General features: G+C 43.7%; 1 protein-coding gene and 1 long non-coding RNA gene across 18 annotated transcripts; one reads left to right on the top strand and one right to left on the bottom strand.

The window, feature by feature from the left end:
- Positions 1-30: 30 nt before the first annotated feature.
- On the top strand, positions 31-2,657 carry LOC126983731 (uncharacterized). 2 transcript variants are annotated; one of them, XR_007736205.1, is made up of 3 exons: positions 31-160; positions 1,697-1,814; positions 2,226-2,657. It is a non-coding gene; the product is annotated as an uncharacterized LOC126983731 (long non-coding RNA). The 2 variants fall into 2 exon arrangements; XR_007736207.1 differs by having other exon boundaries at positions 2,213-2,657.
- LOC126983730 (paramyosin-like) lies at positions 1,467-23,312 on the bottom strand. Of its 16 annotated transcripts, none has more exons than XR_007736190.1 (8): positions 23,016-23,312; positions 13,635-13,827; positions 10,810-10,917; positions 10,000-10,095; positions 9,021-9,469; positions 8,681-8,903; positions 7,991-8,544; positions 4,579-7,815 (listed from the first exon to the last, which is right to left on the bottom strand). XR_007736190.1 is itself a non-coding variant. In XM_050836794.1 (6 exons), the coding sequence occupies exons 2-5, from the start codon at positions 13,743-13,745 to the stop codon at positions 9,116-9,118; spliced, it is 669 nt and encodes a 222-aa protein (XP_050692751.1). In that variant the 5' UTR covers positions 13,746-13,827; positions 23,016-23,312; the 3' UTR covers positions 1,467-1,751; positions 9,095-9,115. The 16 variants fall into 16 exon arrangements, 1 of the variants encoding a protein (XP_050692751.1); XR_007736191.1 differs by having other exon boundaries at positions 4,579-7,990; positions 8,077-8,544; XR_007736195.1 differs by having other exon boundaries at positions 4,579-8,325; positions 8,466-8,544.
- Between the last annotated feature and the right edge of the window lie 506 nt (positions 23,313-23,818).

Genomic DNA, 23,818 nt, shown 5'->3' with positions numbered 1-23,818 from the left:
CTCTCTCATTCCCAGGGCCTGGGACCCAGGCTGGCAGGCGAGGAGGGAGGACGCAGAAGCAGGTTAGGTCTCACTCTTCCGTGACTCAAGGCTCCTGGACACCTGAAACACTACATAAGGGGGCACGGGACATCAACACCTGTGATTACGCGAGTTCCAGGTGAGTAGAGAAACGGTGTGTGTGTTAGGAGGGAAGACGTAGAGCAGGTTAAGTACCATTGTTACATGACTCAAGGCTCCTGGACACCTGTAACACTGTATAGAGGAGAACGGAACCCCAACACCTGTGATTACGTGAGTTTCAGGTGAGTAGAGGAACGTTGTGTGTGTTAGGAGGGAAGACGCAGATGCAGGTTAGGTCCTACTATTGTTACGTGACTCGAAGCTTCTGAACACCTGAGTAGAGTATCACGGGACACCTACTACACCTGTAATTACGCGAGTTTCAGGTGAGTAGAGGAACGGTGTGTGTGTTAGGAGGGAAGACTTACAGCAGGTTAGGTCCTACTATTGTTACGTGACTCGGAGCTCCTGAACGAAACACTATAGAGGAGAACGGAGCCAATACCTGTGATTACGTGAGTTCCAGGTGAGTTTTTATTTTTTTTACAGCAGAGGAGACAGTGCAAGGGCGTAAAAAAAAAGAAAACTAAAAAAAAAAGCCCGCTACGTACTGGAGGGAACAGGTGACGAGGGAGAGAGAGAACCAGGCCTTCAGATAGTTCGTTTTATTTAATTTATTTGGTAGAGTATGTCCGATTGTTTCTCTCTCTCTCTCTCTCTCGCCTTGGATCGCCTTAATTTTTTTTTCTCATTATTGCTTTATTTGCCTTGATGCCGCCGACTCCTCCATCTTATCTCCTTCACTACTTCCTTCCTTCCGTAACAACCTCCTGTAGTTTTTATTATCCTTTTATAGTTGTATTTTATCATGGTTTAATTTGTAACTGGTTTTATATAGTTTTATCAGTGTTGGTTTTATCACTTTTTTTTTAATTTTAAGCTTCTATAGTTTTATGAGTTAATTAATTTGTATTAGATTCGGCGCCAAATGACCCCGAAGTTGCGGCGCCAAGACAGACCGCCCTAATCATCATCATCATCAGACTCCCTAAAAAAACATGTGGAAATAATTTTGGGTTTATGAGATTGACTTACAGCAAGGAGATCAGAGGTTTAAAGTGTAGCATTCATGGTTCAGGGCATAAATGTTCACAGGCTTTCTACTGAAGATTTCTCATTTTTAGTGTGACAAATATTATTATGAAAGCCATTATCAGGCAGAGGTTACATTAATACTTTATCTAATAGTGAAAATTGTTGTAAAAATATGCAGCACAAATTATATTCTAGATTATACAGCACAAAAAATATGCAGCACAAATTATATTCTTGATTATACAGCACAAAAAATATGCAGCACAAATTATATTCTAGATTATACAGCACAAAAATTATTATACTAAGTCAATTATACTTCAAAGAGTCTCCGAGAAAATAGTCTAAGCATCTGGTGTTAAAGAAAACAAATTTGAGCATCCCTTGTGTGTATTTAAAGCCTTGCATACAATGTTGTCATAGTAGTGGCCGGCCATGAGTTGATCCCCGGCACCAAGTGGGGTTGGGGTTGCATTTCAAGACAACTGATGAAGTGTTTCTACTTTCACTCCACTGCTTCATCGCTCTATCCCAACAGATCATGGTGGCTTGTTGGAGGGTCGACGCCTGGCAGGGTCCACCGTGCGCCACACCTGAAGAGCAACAAAGACGCCAGAGAGAGGAACACTTCAAATGCCTCTGGAATGCATCGTGTGGTGTGCGTGGCGCAGGGACACGCAGGATGTAGCATTTAACCCTGTAGCAGCGACGGGCTAAATTTTTGCCACGATATCAACTCCCCAAAGTAGATGTCATAAACTGATCACAAATGCGTTGATATATATTATGAAATGGTTTGCGTGAGTGATGATTTTTTCTCATTTTTTCGCTTAGAGGGACCATTAACCCGGTAGCCTAGCGAGGATCATGTTTCTTAATGGTCCCTCCAAGCTAGAAAATGAGGAAAAATCACCCCTCACACAAACCATTTCATAATATATATCTAAGCATTTGTGATCAGATTATGTATCATCTATTTTGGGGGGTTTATACCATGGCACAAATTTGGCCCGTCACTGCTACTGGGTTAACTATATTTCTTCTTTCATTTCAGCGGTCTTATTCAGAGAGAATGAGACGGCATGCAGAGATCGCTGCTTATGCATCCTCCCGGTGGACCATCTCGCTGGTCGCCTTGAAATGGAGCTCACTGACATATTTCTCCGTGTTTGCCTCCCAGCGGCTGCCATAACTAGCCCGACTCTGATGCCTGAGAGGGGGACACACCCTGGACGGTAGACACAGAGGGTCCAATCAGTAAATTCTCTTCAGAGGCAACCCAGCAGGATGACACACCAGCAGCCGTCTCTCCCAGCAGTCTTATTTTCCCTGAAGAAGACTCAAATGGTTAAAAGGAAACATAGAACTGTACACCTGCTATACACCCTGAGTCCCCACATCAGTCACTCCACCCAGGATGAATTCATTATGTATAAGGGCAGGATAATTTGTTTGATTGTCACATCTGGAGGATTTTTCAATAAATGGATATAGACACTTGTATTGGTTGATTTAAGAAAATTGACTCCAGTTTTTCTCCGGCGAGTTGTGGAGGTATTTATGACTTGCCTGTTTTACGCCATTAGTAGTTTACAAAGGCCTGTTTTACGCCATTTACAGGGAGGGGAGGTCAAGTCTTTACAGCTTTTAAGGCCCATTTTAAAAAAGGGAGGGGAAGTTCAGTACAGCTTTTAAGGCCTGTTTTATACCATTTACAGGGAGGGGAAGTTCAGTACAGCTTTTAAGGCCTGTTTCACACCATTTACAGGGAGGGGAAGTTCAGTACAGCTTTTAAGGCCTGTTTTATACCATTTACAGGGAGGGGAAGTTCAGTACAGCTTTTAAGGCCTGTTTTATACCATTTACAGGGAGGGGAAGTTCAGTACAGCTTTTAAGGCCAGTTTTAAAAAAGGGAGGGGAAGTTCAGTACTTGCTACACCTTAACTGTCACCCACTACACGCTGACAGGGAGGTAGAGTTAACAGGGCAAACCATTCTTAACATCCAAACACTTTATGTACTTCAAACTAACTCTCACACCACTATAACCACTACCCAGGCATAAACTGTTAACCGTGTAGCAGCGACGGGCCAACTTTGTGGCTTTACCGTGTAGCAGTGACGGGCCAAATTTGTGGCTTTACCGTGTAGCAGTAACGGGCCAAATTTGTGGCTTTACCGTGTAGCAGTGACGGGCCAAATTTGTGGCTTTACCGTGTAGCAGTGACGGGCCAAATTTGTGGCTTTACCGTGTAGCAGCGACAGGCCAAATTTGTGGCTTTACCATGTAGCAGTGACGGGCCAACTTTGTGGCTTTACCGTGTAGCAGTGACGGGCCAAATTTGTGGCTTTACCGTAGCAGTGACGGGCCAAAATTGTGGCTTTACCGTGTAGCAGTGACGGGCCAAATTTGTGGCTTTACCGTGTAGCAGCGACGGGCCAAATTTGTGGCTTTACCGTGTAGCAGCGACGGGCCAAATTTGTGGCTTTACCGAGTAGCAGCGACGGGCCAAATTTGTGGCTTTACCGTGTAGCAGCGACGGGCCAAATTTGTGGCTTTACCGTGTAGCAGCGACGGGCCAACTTTGTGCCATGATATAAACCCCTGAAAATAGATGATGCATAAACTGATCACAAATGCTTTGATATATATTATGAAATGGTTTGCGTGTGTGATGATTTATTCTCATTTTTCTCGCTTAGAGGGACCATTAAGAAACATGATCCCTGCTGCTACCGGGTTAAATGTCACTCACTATAATATCAACATAGAGGAAGAGGCAACAATGGAACTAACGGAGTGCAAATCATTCTTTACATCCAAACACTGTATGTACTTCAAACTAACTCTCACACCACTATAACTCCTACCCAGGCAAGCATAACTATTAAGGCCATTATCTCACCTTTCATCCCTCAACTGTTAGCTTCAGGAGGTTAGACAAGACATATGTTAGGTCACCACAACACCCCCTCCCTATAATTCTAGTAAACAGATTGATGGAAAGTATAATTATCACGCTTATCTGATCTTTTATGCAGTTGTTAGCTTTAGGAGGTTAGACAAGGCATATGTTAGGTCACCACATCACCCCCTCCCTATGATTCTAGTAAACAGATTGATGGAAAGTATAATTATCACGCTTATTATATCTGATCTTTTATGCAGTTGTTAGCTTTACGAGGTTAGACAAATATGTTAGGTCACCACATCACCCCCATATAATTTTAGTGAACAGATTGATGGAAAGTATAATTATCACACCTATTAATGCAACTGTTAGCTTTAGGAGGTTAGACAAGACACATGTTAGGTCACCACAACACCCCCATATAATTTTAGTGAACAGATTGGTGGACAGCCCTTCTAAGTGTGATGCGACTCGGGGAAGGAAGGCAACCACAAAGAGAATCTAAACGCTATTGTACTGAGTGTATTTTAACATCTTTGGACACCAGGATATTGTTTGCAGTTCTGATTAGACATGAGTCAACACCAACCAGTCACTCTCCTAGGCCCGCCCTCTCCCAGAAGTCATTAATATCAATATCGACTTAACCATTTTGCCCTTTCAATAAGCACTATGATATGACCATTTTGCCCTTTCAATAAGCACTATGATATGACCATTTTGCCCTTTCAATAAGCACTATGATATGACCATTTTGCCCTTTCAATAAGCACTATGATATGACCTATGTGAGATTATTTAATGGTTTACGTAATTTTCTCAGACAGCAAGACATTGACATAAGCACTGAAGTCATTAATATCACCACCGAATTAACCATTTCGCCCCTTCAGTATACTCCTTAATATGACGTGTATGAGATTATTTAATGCTTTAAGTGATTTTCTTGGGCAACAAAACACTGACAAGCTTATTTAATGCTTTAAGTGATTTTCTTGGGCAACAAAACACTGACAAGCTTATTTAATGCTTTAAGTGATTTTCTTGGGCAACAAAACACTGACAAGCTTTTTTCCCCCACTTATCAAACGGCGTATCTTCCCAGTATTAAATTATGTATTCATTTATGGAGCTTTTCTCAGACAACACGACTTTTCCGCTGAACAAACGCCGTGATATCACCAGAGCAAGATTGTTATATGAGGTGAATCTCTCTATTAAAGGCAACAAAAGTGTCCTCAACCATTCAACACTGACTTCTTGAGGGGCAGGGCACAGGAGGCTTACTGGATTGGTTTTGGGTGGCTTGGGTAATCTTGTAGCGGCTGAGAAGATGCAGAAAAGGTCACAAAAAGACTCTCATGCTAACACTCGACCAGTAAGTCAGTGTGATGGGGCCTTTTGCACATCATCTCAGCTCCTGTACTACACTGATTTCCCTTCCCTTTTATAGTTATAGTAACATTCTAGTCTGGTTAGTGTCCTCTACATTGTTATTTCGAAAGGCATCGGTAATAGGCATGGCTTGTTTCGTATGAGCTGGTGCTGATATGCTTAACCTCCTATCAGCACAAGGCTCATATTAACTGGAAATGTCTATATAGATTAGTGACAACACCGTGACATGACAAGGCTGGGTCAGTGTGTTGTTTTGGAAGGCGTCGCTGATGGGCATGGCTTTTGTGTGAGCTGGTGCTGGTATGCTTAACTTCCTACCAGCACAAGGCTCACCATCATGCAAAAGAGAGATTTTACATAGAAAGACAAACAGAAAGAAGGAAAGAAAGAATGTACTGGGACCATCATGTGAAAGGGAGATTATAAAGAGAAAGACAGACAGAAAGAAGGAAAGAAAGAATTTACTGGGACCATATCATGTGAAAGGGAGGTTTTAAAGAGAGAGAATGACAGACAGAAAGAAGGAAAGAAAGAACGTACTGGGACCATCATGTGAAAGGGAGGTTTTAAAGAGAGAGAATGACAGACAGAAAGAAGGAAAGAAAGAACATACTGGGACCATATCATGTGAAAGGGAGATTTTAAAGAGAGAGAATGACAGACAGAAAGAAGGAAAGAAAGAACATACTGGGACCATATCATGTGAAAGGGAGATTTTAAAGAGAGAGAATGACAGACAGAAAGAAGGAAAGAAAGAACGTACTGGGACCATCATGTGAAAGGGAGATTATAAAGAGAGAGAATGACAGACAGAAAGAAGGAAAGAAAGAATGTACTGGGACCATCATGTGAAAGGGAGATTATAAAGAGAGAGAATGACAGACAGAAAGAAGGAAAGAAAGAACGTACTGGGACCATCATGTGAAAGGGAGGTTTCAAAGAGAGAGAATGACAGACAGAAAGAAGGAAAGAAAGAACATACTGGGACCATATCATGTGAAAGGGAGATTATAAAGAGAAAAACAGACAGAAAGAAGGAAAGAAAGAACGTACTGGGACCATATCATGTGAAAGGGAGATTTTAAAGAGAGAGAATGACAGACAGAAAGAAGGAAAGAAAGAACATACTGGGACCATATCATGTGAAAGGGAGATTATAAAGAGAAAAACAGACAGAAATAAGGAAAGAAAGAACATACTGGGACCATATCATGTGAAAGGGAGATTTTACAGAGAAAGAAAGAAAGGCAGAAAGAATGTACTAGGACCATCATGCGAAAGGGAGATTTTACAGAGAGAAGGTATTGGCGTTGTCTACACAGATTAACGACACTCTGACATAACAAGGCTGGGTCGGTGTGTTGCTCTGAAGGGCAGTGGAACGTTTGAGCTGCAAAGAGTTGACACTTCACGATGAACACATTTGTATTGCTTTCTTTTCCTCCCTGACGGTACAGAGCGGCAGCAGAAAATACGTTGCTCGCTCTCTCTAAAGTGCGGTAACTTATCCTTAACAGTCTTTTATATACATCTTTACTTTCTCATTATAGCAGAAGACAAATTGATCTTTCTTTAAATGTGATAACTTATCCTTAACAGTCTTCTATATAAATCCTTACTCTCTTGTTTTAGCAGAAGACAAACTCATCTTTCTTTAAATGTGCTAACTTATCCTTAACAGTCTTCTATATAAATCTTTACTCTCTTGTTTTAGCAGAAGACAAATTGATCTTTCTTTAAATGTGCTAACTTATCCTTAACAGTCTTCTATATAAATCTTTACTCTCTTGTTTTAGCAGAAGACAAATTGATCTTTCTTTAAATGTGCTAACTTATCCTTAACAGTCTTCTATATAAATCCTTACTCTCTTGTTTTAGCAGAAGACAAACTCATCTTTCTTTAAATGCGCTAACTTATCCTAACATTCTTTTATATACATCTTGACTTTCTCATTATAGCAGAAGACAAACTCCTCTTTCTTAAATTTACTAACTTAAGTCTCAATAACATTCTGGTATTTACATTTTAACTTCATCATTGCCGAAGAATTTTTGCTCTCTCTATATATACATTCTTATATCATCAAGATTTTTATTATGAATTTTTAACTACCATGTATACCTATCTTGTGGTGCTAGTTTTAAATTCCTACGTCACAATGCAATAATTTAATCCTGTTTCGTTGATATGTTAGTATTTTTTAATCTATATTCTAATTAATGTAATGTTTGACTTTGCATTCACAAACTGTATAATCTCATGCCAGACCAAACCATTGCTATATTTCTACCACCATCACCATCACCACCACCAAACCCAGGACTACCCAAATCAACAGACATCAACCTCGTCAACCCAATTCTGTATTACCACCACCACCACCACCACCACCACCACCATCACCAAACCCAGGACGACCCAAATCAACAGACATCAACCTCGTCAACCCAATTCTGTATTACCACCACCACCACCACCACCACCACCAAACCCAGGACTACCCAAATCAACAGACATCAACCTTGTCAACCCAATTCTGTATTACCACCACCACCACCACCACCACCATCACCAAACCCAGGACTACCCAAATCAACAGACATCAACCTTGTCAACCGAACTTTAGATTTCTACCACCACCATCACACCCAGGACTACCCAAATCAACAGACATCAACCTCTTCAACCCAATTCTACCATACCCAATTTCTACCATACATTGCTGCTACCATCAAACCCAGGATTACCTAAACTGACAGACATCAGCCTCTTCAACCCAATTCTACCATACCCAATTTCTACCATACCATTTCCACCAACCACCACTGTCACCACCCTATCGTCATGTCATTTCACCTTACATTCATGACCACCCAAACCTCCTCATAACCAACAGGGCCTACTCACTTCAAATTCTCATCTCATGTCATCTCAACCTACTCATGTCACTAACCCCAACCACCACCGTCACCACCCCTAACCTCATGTCATTTCACCTTAGATTCATGACTGCAAAACCTCATAACCAACAGGGCCTTCTCACTTCACCAAATCCTCATCTCATGTCATCTCAACCTACTCATGTCACTAACCCCAACCACCACCGTCACCACCCCTAACCTCATCTCATTTCACCTTATATTCATGACTGCAAAACCTCATAACCAACAGGGCCTTCTCACTTCAAATTCTCATCTCATGTCATCTCAACCTACTCATGTCACTAACCCCAACCACCACCGTCACCACCCTATCGTCATGTCATTTCACCTTACATTCATGACTGCAAAACCTCATAACCAAGAGATCCTACTCACCTCAACTCAATCTCATCTCATCTCATCTCAACCTACTCATGTCACCACCCCTAACCTCATCTCATTTCACCTTACATTCACGACTGCAAAACCTCATAACCAAGACATCCTACTCACCTCAACTCAATCTCATCTCATCTCATCTCAACCTACTCATGTCACCACCCCTAACCTCATCTCATTTCACCTTATATTCATGACTGCAAGACCTCATAACCAAGACATCCTACTCACCTCAAATCAATCTCATCTCAACCCACTTCTACAACATCCCCAGTCACCTCACCCCCACCCCCTCCTCTCCTCACCTCACCCCTCACCCCAGCCGGTCAGTCTAGCAGCATAGGGTCAGGGTGGAGACAGTCGTAACAATCGTATATGCTGTGGGCGAGGCAGTAGTGGTGACGATGGAGGTGACTGTGACGGTAGTGGTGAATGTCCCGGAGTGTGTCGCGGTGGTGCTGTTTCTGCCGGCTCAGGGCGTGCGTCAGGCGGCTTATGTCGTGTTCGAGGTGCTGGCGGTCGATGTCGTGGAGGGAGTGCGCCCGCCGGAGGGAGTTGGTGTAGTGCTTCTCCGTGCTGGCGAGGTCGCGGGAGAGTGTGACCTCGCTGGACACTCGACGGCGGTGCTCGTCCTCGGCGTGTTCCCTTGCCTCGTCCAGCTGTTCCCGGAGTGAGCGAGTCTGTGGGGAGGGGGGAGAGGTTATGGAGGAAGAGGAGGGAGGAAGAGTGTTGGTTAGGAGGGGGAAGAGGAGACATGTTCCTAGAGAGCATGTTCTTGGAGAAAGTGTATGTGGGAGGAGGAGGAAGGGGAAGGGATATGAGTTAGGAGAAGAAAGGAAAATGCGGGTAAGGAGGAGGAGGAGGAGGAGGAAAGAAGAAGTGTTGGTTAGGAGAGAGAGGAGGAGACAGATGTTCCTATAGAGAATGTCTGTTACTGGAGGAAAGGGAAGGGGGTTAGAAGAAGGAGGAGGAAGAGGAACAAGGGAGATGAGAGTTAAGAGGAGGAGAAGGGAGAAGGTTAGGAGTTGGGAAGGAAGGGAGAAAAGGAGTGTGTGTCTGTTCAAAGAGGAAGGAGAAGAAGGGAGGAGGAGGAGGAGGAGGAAGAGGAGGGTTGCTTAGTCCTCCCATCTCCTCTCCTTCATTTCTCCTCTATTTCCTCTTTCTTCTCCCTCCTAACATGACCTCCCCCTTGACCTATGACCTGACTCACCTCCTCCTCCAGCTTCTCCGAGGTCAGCCTTAGCCGCCTGTTCTCCTCGGAAAGGTCAGCAGAGTGGTCCTTGAGTCTCAGCGTTGTGTCGTTGACCTGAAAGAGAGCAAAGCCATGTAAGAGAGGTCATATTGGGAGACTGAGAAACGTGTAACTAGAGTAAGGCTTTGGTTCCATCCCCACCCAAGGAAAAAAGTTGGAAAGCTTTGTTTAGTCGGCGCAACATCTGTGGTCATATGCCGGAGAGAGACAGGAGGGGGCGGAATTATAGAAGGGAACAGACCCCAGGAGACGGGACACAACTTGGTACCCATTCACTGCTGGGTGGACAGGACACTGGTTCCATTCTTCCTCTTCCTCTCCTCCCTTTTTTCCTCCTTTACTCTTTCTTTCTTCTTTCCCTCTCCTTCCCGTCCTGTCCAATCCCTCTCACTCTCAACACCTGTCCAATCTCTCTCACTCCCACTCAAGTTCCACTCAGGTTCCACTCAGTCTCACTCAAGACCCACTCAAGTTCCACTCAGTCCCACTCAGCCCCACTCCAAGCTAGCTCAGTCCCTCTCCAACCCCACTTCAGTCCCACACAGTCCAACTCAGTCCAATTCAAGTTCCACTCTATTCCCACTCAGACCCTCTCCATTCCCACTCCAGCTCCTCTCCATTCCCACTCAGTCCCTCTCCAACCCCACTCCATTCCCACTCAGCCCCTCTCCATTCCCACTCAGCCCCTCTCTACCCCCACTCCATTCCCACTCAGCCCCTCTCCATTCCCACTCAGCCCCTCTCTACCCCCACTCCATTCCCACTCACATCATCCAGAGACGCCACCGTAGACCTGTATCGCGCTGAGAGGTCTGAGTAGCGCCTCTCAAGGTCGGCGACGGTGGAGTGTAAGGTGGACAGCTCCTCGCGAAGGTCCTGAGGGGGAGGTGGAGAGGGATGAGTGGAGAGAGAGAGAGAGAGAGAGAGAGAGAGAGAGAGAGAGGGCAGTATCTCACCTTACATAATTATTGGTTGATGTAGCCTGAGAGGGGATTAAGAAGAGGAAAGAAGGGGAGGAAAAGAACGGATGAGAGCAAAAAGGGGAAGAAGGGAGAAGAGAGGAAAGGAAAAGATAAAAAGAGGAAAAGAAGAAAGTAGGAAAAAGGAAAAGACGGAAGAAGGGAAGAGGAAAAAAATAAATGTGGGAAAATAGAAAGGGAAAAGAAAGGGAAGAAAAAAATAGGAAAAAGAAGGAAGGAAAGGGAAAAAATGACGGAAGAGAGAGAGAGAGAGAGAGAGAGAGAGAGAGAGAGAGAGAGAGAGAGAGAAAGGGGAACAGATTAAGAAGTAAAATCATGTGACTAGACAATGATAGGTGGAGAAGGAAGGGAATGAAGAGGAAAGGAGAGAAGGAGGAGGAGGAGGGAGAGAAGGTCGGAATGAAGGAAAGGGGGAATGGGAAGAAGGAGGGAAGAAACGATAAGAGTAGAGAAAGAGAGGGGAGGGAAGGAGGTAAGGAATTAAGGGAAAAAGGAAGAGAAAGAGGAGGAGGAGGAAGGGAGAGAGATGGAGGAGGAGGAGGAGAAGGAAAGATGAAAGAAGGATGAAAAGGAAGAAGAAGAAGGAAGGGAAGAAAATGGAGGAGGAGGAATACGAGGGAGAGAAGAAGGGAAGGAAGAGAATAAAGAAAGATTGATAGATAGGAAGGGAGAGAGAAAGGGAGGAATGGTGGAGAGAGAAGGGAGGGAAGGGAGAGAAGTAGGTAAAAAAAAAAGGGTGGGGAGAGGAGGGGAAGTTGACCTAATATTCTCCAAGGTCATAATTATATCTATTGACCCTGCAGAGAGAGAGAGAGAGAGAGAGAGAGAGAGAGAGAGAGAGAGATCGTTGCAGTGCTTCAATGATCCAGTACTCTCTCTCTCTCTCTCTCTCATCACGTGATTTGCAACCATTAATCGTGACCTTTCAACCACATAACTAACCAGTAATAATAATAATAATAATAATAATAATAATAATAATAATAATAATAATAATAATAATAATAAACACGATAATACCAAAACACTGTAAAATCTGACCTTTCAAACCCTTACTTATTTATAGAGGAGGAGGAGGAGGAGGAGGAGGAAGAGAGGGAAGAGGGAGAAGAAAAGGAAGAGGAGGAAGAGGATAAAAAACTGGAGCAGGAGGAGGAGGAGGAGGAGGAGGAATAAGATAAAAATAGAGAAGAAGGAGGAGGAAGAAGAGAAGGAAAAGGATAAGAATTGGATGAAGAGGAGGAGGAGGAGGAGGAGGAGGAAGATAAAAACAGAGGAGGAGGAAAAATAGAAGGAGGAAGAGGATAAGAATTGGAGAAGAAGGAGGAAGAAGATAAAAACAGAGGAGGAGGAAGAATAGAAGGAGGAGGAGGATACGAATTGGATGAGGATGAGGAGGAAGAAGATAAGAATAACCAGGTTCGTGTAATTCAAACATATTTCGTCCCAGCACACGATAGTAAGTCACGGTCTCCTTGGTCACGATCGAGGTCCAGTTCGCGTTAAAACAATAAAGAAAACTAATAAAAAAACAACCATCACTTCAGTATTACATCGCGTTCTCTCCTCCCGCTCATCGCGTTCTCTCCTCCCGTTCATCGCGTTCTCTCCTCCTACCCCAAAACCGTGTAGTATCTGGAATTCGCATTTTTTTTTTTTTTTTTTACGTGTACGCCTATAACACCAGTAGGCTCTCTTGAGGGGCCTGGATGGTACTCGGCCCCAACTCGTCGTGGCGCAGGCAAGTGTTTATAGTGGCGCCATCTTCTCTTGGCTCATGCTGCCCCCCGGAACTTGTTCTTGATTCACTTGGACGGTTTCCTCTAGAGTCCGGGTTGATGGGTGGTCTTCAGGACAGCATGTGGATAGTTTTAAGCCACTCGGCGGTGACTGAAAAATCCCAGGTGGTAGCGTGGGGATTCGAACCCGCGTCGTCCATCACGTGGTGAATGTGGGCCCAGCACGCATATAACGAAATCGTGCGTAAAATAACCAGTGAAAACAACCAAAACCCTTCTTTCAGCTGTGACCTAACTTATATGACCTCTCTTGACCTCACTTATACAACCTTTTAATCTGAGACCTAACATGTGACCCTTCCTTGCAACCTTTCCTCGTTATCATTTTAGCCGTGACCTAACTTGTGATTTTTCCCTAACCTTATTCAATGCCTTCAACTATAACCTAACCTTTGACCTCTTTTTTCCTGATATCAAGCATACTTACACTTATGACCAAACACGTGACCTTTCCTTGCGACCTTACCCATAACTTTCAACTGTGACCTTATTTGTGACCTGCCCTGACCTCACACCACCTATAACTATGTCCACACCTCTGACCCCTAACATTTGACCTATTTTACCTGATATCAAACCAAACATGTGACCCTTTCTTGCAATCTCACCCATTACTTTTAGCTGTGACCTAACATGACGTGCCCTGACCTCACACCTCACCTCTGACCCCCGTTTCTAGCCCAAACATGACCTTTCCTTGCAATCTTTCCCTATACTCTAAGCTGTGACCTATTCTGTGACCTACCCTGACCTAATACCTCACTTATAATAATTACTACACCTCTGAGCTCATTTGCTGACCCCCTTCTCTCACCTGGATGTGTCTCTGGTAACGCGCATTCTCCTCTAGCGTATTCTGATGCCTCGCTCGCTCCAATTCCAGCTCGCTCAAGGCCCAGCAGCCGCAGCGACGTCCACACCCCATCACTGCTGCACGAACACTGACGGACGACCCCTCAAGGACACCCGATGACGTCACTCACAGGGCGCCATTGGAGGAGTATGCCCTGAAAAAGAAGAAAATGGGGTGTTATTATTAGCATCAGAAGGAGGGAAGGAAGGAGAAGGAGGGAGGGAGAGAGAGAGAGAGGAAGGAAGGAAGGTTAAGAGTAGGGAGAAACTGATAAGAAGGAAGGAAGGGAGGAAAGAAGGAAGGAAGGATGGAAGGAAGGATAAGAGTAGGGAGAAATTGATAAGGAAGGAAGGAAGGAAGAAAGGAAAAGGAAGGACGGAAGGAAGGAAGAAAGGAAAAGGAAGGAAGGAAGGAAGGAAGGAAGGATAAGAGAGTAGGGAGAAATTGATAATGAAGGAAGGAAGGAAGAAGAAAGAAAGGGAGGCAAAAAGGGAGAGAGGAAGGAAAAGGAAGGAAGGAAGGAAGAAATGAATGAATGAATGAATGAATGAAGGAAGGAAGGAAGGAAGGAAGGAAGGAAGGAAGGTAGACAGACGGACAGGAAAAAAAAGGAAAGAAAATAAAGAAGGAAAATGAGAAGGATAAAAAAAGCAAGATAGAGAAAAAGTAGAAAATAAAAAAAGGAGAAACGAAAAGTAGATAAAAATAACACACAAAAAAAGTGACGCAAAATGAAAGTGTTGCGTGAACAGAGGAACAAAAAAAAGCAACCTGCGCAACACAAGTCCTTCCCCGCGACACGCAATAAGTGTGTTGGGTGATTTGGGGCTCCCGGGTGTAACACTTAGGCCAGCAACACAGTGTTTCTCCATTGATTTCTAGACCTTTTACTCCATACTCTCTTTTTTTTTCTTTCTTTTTTGTTGTATTTCTTTATTTTTTTCTATATTTTTTTGTTTTTTTTCCGATACTTTTTTTTTTCTTTCTTGTTGTTTTTCTTCTTCATTTCTTCTATTTTTTTGTTTTTTTCTATACTCTTTTTCTTTTCTTTCTTTCTTGTTGTTTTTCTTGATTTCTTTAATTGATTTCTTTTTTTTATTTTCTTCTTTGCTACTTTTTTTTCCTACTCTTTTTTTTCTTTGTTTTTTCTTTCTTTGTTTCTTTGATTTCCTCAGATCAGATTCAGGTCAGGTCAGGTCAGGTCGGGAGGTCAAAAGTTGGGGTCAAATCCGCCATGTTGGATTGTGACCTCTTTGCTCGCCTCTTTGTTACTCTGGATTATGTTGTGGGATCAATGATGAGGGAGGAAGGGAGGGAAGGGGAGGAAGAGGAGAGGGGAAGGGAGGAAGAGGAGAGGGGAAGGGAGGAAGAGGAAAGGGAAGGAGGAGGAGAGAAGGTTAAGGGGTGAAGGAAGAATAGGTCAGAGGGGGTGTGGGTGGCGGAGGAGGAGGTGTTGGAGGAGGAAGGAAAGGGAGGGGGAAGGAAGGCAAAAAGGAAGATAGAAAATGGAAGAAAAGAAGGAAGAGAAAAGAAAACGAAAGGAAGGAAAAAAAAGGGAATAAGGAAGGAAGGAAGGAAGGAGAGAAAACAGGACAAAAGAAAAGTGAGAGAATGGAGGAAGGGAAGGATGATTGTAGGAGGCAATTTTATGGAGGAAAAAGGGAGGGAAGGAGAGAGAATAGTCGGAGGGAGGAAAAATTTATGGAAGAGGAGGAAGGGAGGGAAAGGGTGAAGGAAGAGAAGAAAGGGAGAAGGGAGGAAAAGAGGAAAGGGAATATGGTGTAGGAGGCAATTTCATGGAGGAAAGAGGGAGGGAAGAAGAGTCGGAGGGAGGAAAAATTTATGGAAGAGGAGGAAGGGAGGGAAAGGGAGAATGAAAAGGGAGACAAAAAAAGTACTCCTCCCTGTTCTTCTCCCTCTTTTTTTAATATATTCCTTCTATTAACCTGGTTTTTTTTTCTTCTATTCTTTCCTCTACATTATTTTCCTTTCCTTTCTTCATTTTTCCTTCCCTTTCCTCCTTTTCCTCTTCCATATTTCCCTTCCTTTTTTTAATATTTTCCTTCTATTAACTTGTTCTTTTTTTTATTCTTCCATCTACATTTTTTCTTTCTTTCCTTCCCTTTCATTCTCTTCCATAATAAGTTTTCCCGTTTTTTTCTCCCTTTTCTTCATTTCTCCTTCACTTCTATCAACAGAATTCCTCCTTCTCCTCCTCCTCCTCCTCTTCTTCCTTATTTTCCTTTTCCTCCCTTTTCTTCATTTCTCCTTCACTTCTACCATGAGAATTCCTCCTCCTCCTCCTCCTCCTTCTTCTCCTCCTCTTCATATTTCCCTTTTCTTCCTCCCTTTTCATTTCTCCTTCGCTTCAACCAAAAGAATTCCTTCTCCTCCTCCTCCTCCTCTGCATCGATCCCCCTCCCAGGTTGAGGTAATTGCTTTCAGGGTACGATTCCTTAACAAAACAACACACCATCTATAAATGCCTCCCCGATCCTGTTTCTCCGATATCCAATACCTTTCCGCCGTCTATTAATGGGCGTCACGGCGTCTATAGCTGCATCGGGAACGGTCTTTATGGGCGCTAATTAAACAAAAGACGATCGGAAGTCACTAATTAATATGTTTTTTGAGGTTAATAAGGTCTGTCTGTGGAAATCAGGAATATTTTTAATGGAGAAATGATGGATAGTTATAAATACGATAGATAGGTTAGTAGATGAAAAGTGACAGAGAGAGAGAGAGAGAGAGAGAGAGAGAGAGAGAGAGAGAGAGAGAGAGAGAGAGAGAGAGAGAGAGAGAGAGAGAGAGAATTTATCATCCGTGCAATAAGGAAAGTGAAAATGAAGAACGACTCGGGAAGAAAGAAAGAAAGAAAGAAAGAAAGGAAGGAAGGAGGGAAAGAAAGGAAGGAAGGATATATTTCTTAATGCAACTCTTCTATCATTATTCTCTCTCTCTCTCTCTCTCTCTCTCTCTCAGACAGACCATTTTACCCCCCATTATAGGGGAAAACTGGTACTAAATCCTTCACCGGCACTACTACTACTACTACTACTACTACTACTACTACTACTACTACTAACTGTGCTACTGTTGTGTGTGTGTATATATATGCGTGCGTGCGTGCGTGTGAGGGTCGCAAAATTCCATAACATTCTTTTTCTTATTTTTCTTCGCCTGTCTTTATCTTTCTTTTCTTATTTCTTTCTTTGTCTTCATCTTCTTTTCTGTCTATCTTTCATTGTCTGTCTGTATTTCTCTGTCTGTGTCCCTGTCTGTCTGTCTGTGCGTCTTTTCCCGTCTCTCCGTCTGTCTGTGAATCTCCCTGTCCACGCCTGTCTCAATAACTATCAGTAGTCAACCACCTTTCCGTTTTTGAGGGCGTCTGTCTGTCTGTCTGTCTGTCTTTTCTCGAATCCGTCTGTCTGTCTGTCTCTTCTCGTATCCGTCTATCCGTCTGTCTGTCTGTCTTTCCTCATATCCGCCTATCCGTCTCTCTGTCTGTCTCCTCGTATCCGTCTATCCGTCTGTCTGTTTGTCTCTCTCGTATCCGTCTGTCTGTCTGGCTGTCTTTCCTCGTATCCGTACATCCGTCTCCCTGTCTGTATATCGGTATCCATGTCTACCCGTCTGTCTCTGTCTCTCCCCATATATGTCCGTCTCCCTGTCTGTCTGTCTCTCCCTCTATATGTCTACCCGTCACCCTGTCTGTATATCGGTCTCACTGTCTACCCGTCTGTCTCTGTCTCTCCCCATATCTGTCCGTCTCCCTATCTCTCTGTCTCTCACCTCTAAGTCTTCCCGTCTCCCTGTCTGTATATCGGTCTCCCCGTCTGCGCGTCTGTCCGTGTGTAAGAAAGTAGCAACACGCCATAACCTTACCGTCTCTTTCCCCGCTCGTTTTTTCCTTCTTTTTCTGCTCTTTTCCGTGGGAGCGGCGGGGACGGTTCTGGCGGCGTTATTAGTGTCGCTAAGTCAAGACGGAAGACGCCTCCTCGTTCATCTGTCACCGGATTACTGAGGCTACTTTGTGTGTCCGGTTGTAGGGGGGAGGGGAAGGGGAAGGGGAGGAGTGAGGGGAAGGTGTAGGGAGAGGGGGCAGTGTGTGTCGGGGGTGTATGTGGGGGCTGTGTGAGGGAGGGGGTGGATGTGTGTGTGTGTGGGAGGGAAGGGATGGTGGAAGAGGAAGGGGAATGGGAGGAAGGAAGAGGAAGGAGGGAATGGATGGGGGAGGGGGGCAGTGTGTGTGTAGGGGGGGTGTAGTATATGGGGGCTATGTGAGGGAGGGGGTGGATAAGTGTGTGTGGGAGGAAGGAAGGGATGGGGGAAGAGGAAGGGGTGGAGGAGGAAGGAAGGGGAAGGAGGGGATGGATGGGGGAAGGGGGGCAGTGTAGGTGTGTGGGGGTGAATGGGGGAGGGGTATAGAGGGGGGAGCTGTGTGAGGGGGTGGAGGAAGGGATGGGGATGTGTGTTAGAGGAAAAAAATGTCATTAGCCTATCATTTTGTATAATCGTGGAAAGGAAGAAAACAACAACAACGAAGAAGAAGAAGAAGAAGAAGAAGAGGAACACTAAGAAAAATAAAAAACAAAAGAAACAACAAAAAGAGAAGCAGAACAAAGGTAGTATAATTAAAAAGAAAAAAACACTACCACCACCACCACCACCATCACCACCACCATCAACAACCACACCAAGGCAGCCAAAACTTTACCTTCCTTAATTAAACACCTTCCCTCCTCCCCTTCCTCCCTTCGTCATCCCTATCAATATTTTTAGATCGGCAACACCAATTATCTTCACCTCAAGGCAGCCAGAGGTGAGGAAAGGCCAGGAGGAGAAGGAGGGATAGAAGCCTTAACCTTTACTTATATATACACACAGTAGTAGTAGTAGTAGTAGTAGTAGTAGACTTATACATACTTATGATTACAGAGGAAGGAGAAAGTATAGGAATGAAAGGAAGGAAGGAGAAATTAGCATACGAGAATTACTACCACCACCACCACTACTACTACTACTACTACTACTACTACTACTACTACTACTTATAACTACTCTTCTCACTCCCGTAAATTCATCAGAGGTCAAAAGGTCACGAGTGGGGAATGACGTGACCGGAGGAGGAGGAAGAGGAGGAGGAGGAGGAGTCAAATCACTACATCATAACACAACTGGACCAACACGAGAGAGAGAGAGAGAGAGAGAGAGAGAGAGAGAGAGAGAGAGAGAGAGAGAGAGAGAGAGAGAGAGAGAGAGAGAGAGAGAGAGAGAGAGAGAGAGAGAGAGAGATATTGATTCCTCTTCTTTATTTAGGATTGAACGCTAGAGGAGAGAAGAAGAGAGAGAAAGAGTAGTAGTAGTAGTAGTAGTAGTAGTAGTAGCCATTGCCACAGAGACCTGACCCTTGATGCAGCCCACAGAAGAAACGAACAAGAGAAGAACAGAGCATATGAAGAAAGAATACAGAATGTGGACCAGGGCTCCTTCACCCCGGTAGTATTAACGACGGCAGGAGGGATGGGACCAAGGGGGCAGAGCTTCTACGCAAGACTCGCCGAAACACTGACGGATAAGAAACAACAGCCAAGAAGCAGTGTGGTCGCCTGGATGAGATGCAGGCTGTCCTTCTCCCTCCTGAGGTCAGCCTTGGTCTGCCTGAGAGGAACCAGGTCACCTGCACCCAAAACCACCCGCATTGCTGACCTGGACTTTGAGGCGACGGTGGTTGATAGTCGTATCAACCACAAGCTCTGTTAGCTTAAAAATAAAATGTTTAGTAAAGTTTGTAATATTAAATAAAGATGGTTGTCGGCCACAGTCATTGGCGGGGTGGGGCCAATGAATTGCTTTGTGAAAGGATATGAGAAAATATACCGCTCACAACGCAACTCTAATAGATGGAGGCCCGTAGTAGTAGAAAAAAAAAAGTAGTAGTAGTAGTAGTAGTAAAACGAGGAATAAAAGGAAAATGGAAAAGAGAAAGCATATAGTAATAGAAGTAAGAAGAGGATGAAGAGGAAGACAAAAGGAGGAGGAGGAGGAGGAGGAGGAGGAGGAAGAGGATAAAGAGGACAAAGAGAAAGAAGAAATAAAGAGGAAACTAATCACACAGCAATGCACTTTAAATGAACACTAAAAAATAATAACTATAATTAAGAGAGAGAGAGAGAGAGAGAGAGAGAGAGAGAGAGAGAGAGAGAGAGAGAGAGAGAGAGAGAGAGAGAGAGAGAGAGAGAGAGAGAGAGAGAGAGAGAGAGAGAGGTAAGACTCGTAATAAGTACACTAATGACGGTAATAATCACTTGAGAGGTCACGTGACTTACAGAGCAAATTACGAAGGAGGAAGAGGAGGAGGAGGAGGAGGAGGAGGAGGGAGGAGAAAAGAAAGAAGAGAGAAAACTATAATGAAATACCAGGAAGAGAGAGAGAGAGAGAGAGAGAGAGAGAGAGAGAGAGAGAGAGAGAGAGAGAGAGAGAGAGAGAGAGAGAGAGAGAGAGAGAGACAGAGAGAGAGAGAGAGAGAATGGTAGTTAAGAAATGGAGGAGGAGGAGGAGGAAGAGGAAGAAGAGGAGGAGGAGGAGGAAGAGGAGGAGGAGGAACGAAGGGGGAAGGGAAGGGGAGGAAAGGAGGGAGAGAGAGAGAGAGAGAGAGAGAGAGAGAGAGAGAGAGAGAGAGAGAGAGAGAGAGAGAGAGAGAGAGAGAGAGAGAGAGAGAGAGAGAGAGAGAGAGATAGAGAGAGAGAGAGAGAGAGAGAGAGAGAGAGAGAGAGAGAGAGAGAGAGAGAGAGAGAGAGAGAGAGAGAGAGAGAGAGAGAGAGAGAGAGAGAGAGAGAGAGAGAGAGAGAGAGAGAGAGTATGAACTTTGCCTTACCGAAGTTACCTCCTCTGCAATGCCGGAAGAAGAAGAAGAAGAGGAAGAAGAGGAAGAACAAGAAGAAGAAGAAGAAATATAAGAAGTGAAACAAGATAAATGAATGATGAAAGAGCAGACATTAGCCGGCTTTTGTTTTTTTTCCTTTTCCGCCAAAAAAAAAAAAAAAAATAGCATCGATTTCCACTCCAGGGCAAGGCGAGTATATCAAACGAAGGTGGTCATTAGCCTATCATTACTGGTCTGATTACTGCTATTGCCTCTACTTCAACCTTCCCTTTCCTTGTAGTAGTAGTAGTAGTAGTAGTAGTAGTAGTAGTAGTAGTAGTAGTGGTGGTGGTGGTATAATCGGTACTTTAAAACATTAGAAGATTCCCGCGGTCAAATCTTTCTCTTTCCTTTGTCTATGTGTGTTTAGGACGATAATCACCACAGAAAACACATCAGGAATACTTATTTTGCCGGGGAAAGGGAGGGAAAGGAAGGGAGGTTGGAAGAGGGAGGAAGGACGCAATAGGGAGATCACAAGTATAATCACCCAGCTGTCTCAAGGGCTAATGTGACGAAGATGAGCACTGGGGCCACGAGCAGCTATAGCGTATGCCCCCTTAAACTCAGGATTAGGAAGGAGACAGATAATGAATGCTAAGCGCTGGTTCGTTACAGGCTCGGGTCGGACAAGTCTCGAACCGCTTCTGAACAATCTTTAAAAATTCTATAAGCCACGGAGATGAGCACTGGGGCCACGCGCAGCCATATATAGCATTTACCCCCCTTTAAAATTAGGATTAGAAAAGACAGAAAATAATGCTAAGCGCTGATTTAAGTACAGGCTCGGCTCGGACAAGTCTCGAACCGCTTCTGAACGATCCTTAAAATTCTAGTGGTTATTATTTTCTTTTGGGAGGGAGAAGGGGAGTAGTTAAGTGTTTTAATCCCCTATGTTTATGTGTGTGTGTGTGTGTGTGTGTGTGTGTGTGTGTGTGTGTGTGTGTGTGTTTGTCCTTTGTTTTCTCTGATGTTGAAAAAAAAAAAAAAGGGCTGCTGGATGCGTGAAAGAAAACAAGTAATAGGCTAGTTATTGAATGATTAGAATGGAGGAGTTATAAATAGCAAGAATTGGCAAGTCCCTACTTCTCACAAACTGTCCTAATATATGTAGTTGACGCAAATGTGATTAAATGATTGAAATAAAAGAGTCGTAGACGAGGCTAAAGGTTGCTAATTAACTCATTCTAAGTACTAATTAATTTTCACGTGCTCAGTCATAGTTAGTTATTGCTAGTAATTAAAACAAGCTATCGTGACTAACAGGACTGACGAGCTATATAAAAACAAACCATTAACCTTTTTCTTGTTTTTTTCCTTCGTCTTCTTCTTCTTCTTCTTCCTATCCACTTCATCCTTCACGTTTATATTACAATTTCCTCTTTTAATCCATTCCTCTTTACTCTTCCTCTTAACCATCACAGAATCCACGGCAATTTCAACCAGAAGAACAAGAATAATTTGAAAGAGAAAGAAAAACAAATGAAAATCAACAACCATCACATCAGAGGAGGAGGAGGAGGAGAGGGGAGAGAGAAGGAAGGGGAAGGGAGGGGAAGAGGGAGAGGGGGAGGTAAAAGGAAGGTGGGAAATGGAGGAACAGTTAAAAGAGGAGGAAGGGGAGGAAAGGAAAAGGTCAATCAAGTTATTTCAAGGCGGAAGAATACAAAAAAAAAAAAGTACAGTAAATTAAGAAAAGAGAAAAATCGTAATTAATCAACAGGAATAATTACTAAAAACCACAACAGCCTGGTAATCACAAACATAAGGAAGGGTAATTGCCTATTCTAAATGACTGGTGTTTATCGTAATATACACAATTAGCCTCCTGCTGGCAATTATTATTAAACTCTGGGTTGATATTTCTCTATTTCTGGCTTTCTTATGGTGTGGGTTAAGGAAGGGAAGGGATGGGAAGGGAAGGGTAGGGTAAGGTAGGGAAGGGAAGGGTAGGGTAAGGTAGGGAAGGGAAGGGAAGGGAAGGGTAGGGAAGGGAAGGGAAGGGAAGGGATGGATAGGGAAGGATAGGGAAGGGAAGGGATGGGAAGGGATGGAAAGGGAAGGAAACGTAAGGAAGGGAAGGGAAGGGAAGGGAACGTAAGGGAAGGTAAGGAAAGGAAAGGGAAGGGAAGGGAAGGAAAGGGAAGGAAAGGAGAGGGAAAGGAAGGAAAGGAGAGGGAAAGGAAGGAAAGGAGAGGAAAGGATAGGAAAGAAAGGAAGGAAAGGAAAAGGTAAGTTACGTAATAAAGGAAAGGAAAGAGAAAGTAAAGGAATGAAAGTAAAAGAAAAGTCAAATAAATAAAAGTAAAAGAAAGGAAAGGAAAAATAAATGGACTAAAAAAAAAAAAAAAAACGGAACCAGGTAAGGACATAATCACACCTGTAACCCTGTCATTAAGCACTCCTAATTAGCTCACCTGAGAAGACAACAACACCTGGACGTAGGAATCAGTCTCTCTCTCTCTCTCTTGACCTCTCGTATCCTTCCCTCCTTCGTTCCTTTCCTTCACTTCCTATACGTCAAGTCTCACAATATCCACTTATACATATTTTCTTCACTTTTTATCACTTTAGAGACTTAGTTATATATTCCAAGGCTTCAGTTTTCCTTTTTTTTCCACTTATAATCCTTCCGTGATGTTAGATATAGAGTTAGACTGAAGGAGCGGCGTGCATCCTCCCTCCTCGACTGCCCGTGACTGACTGAAGGAGCGGGGCGGGTTAGTGTGAGGGGGGGGATTTAAACTGCCCCCTTCCCTCTCCCCTTCCCCTTCCTCCTCCTCCTCCTCCTCCTCCCTCCTCCTCCTCCTCCTCCTCCTTCCTCTCTCTTCAATCTCTTTTTTCTTCTTATTGTTTCGTCGTCTGTATATTTTTTTTCTCTCGTTTTCTTTTTCGTCTTTTTTTTTATTTGTTTTGTCTTCGTTTGTCTTTGTTTCTTCTCTTCTCTGTTTTTCTCTCTTCCTCTTTTTTTTTAACTTACTTTCTCTTCCCTTTTTCCTTCTTTCTCTTCTTCTTATCCACTTTATCTTTCACGTCTATGTTATTGTTTCCTCTTTTAATCTATTCTTCTTTATTCCTCCTCCTCCTCCTCTTCCTCTTTCTCCCGTGCCTTTTCTCTCCTTTTTCCTCCTCCTCTTCCTCTTCTTCTCTCTCTTTCGTTCCCTTCCTCCTTCGTGTACTTCAAATTATGTCATTCCCTCTTTTAATCTTCTCCTCCTCC

Source organism: Eriocheir sinensis, chromosome 54 (genome assembly GCF_024679095.1).
Source record: "Eriocheir sinensis breed Jianghai 21 chromosome 54, ASM2467909v1, whole genome shotgun sequence".
Classification (NCBI taxonomy): Eukaryota; Metazoa; Arthropoda; class Malacostraca; order Decapoda; family Varunidae; genus Eriocheir; species Eriocheir sinensis.
This window is presented reverse-complemented; position numbering and strand designations above follow the sequence as displayed.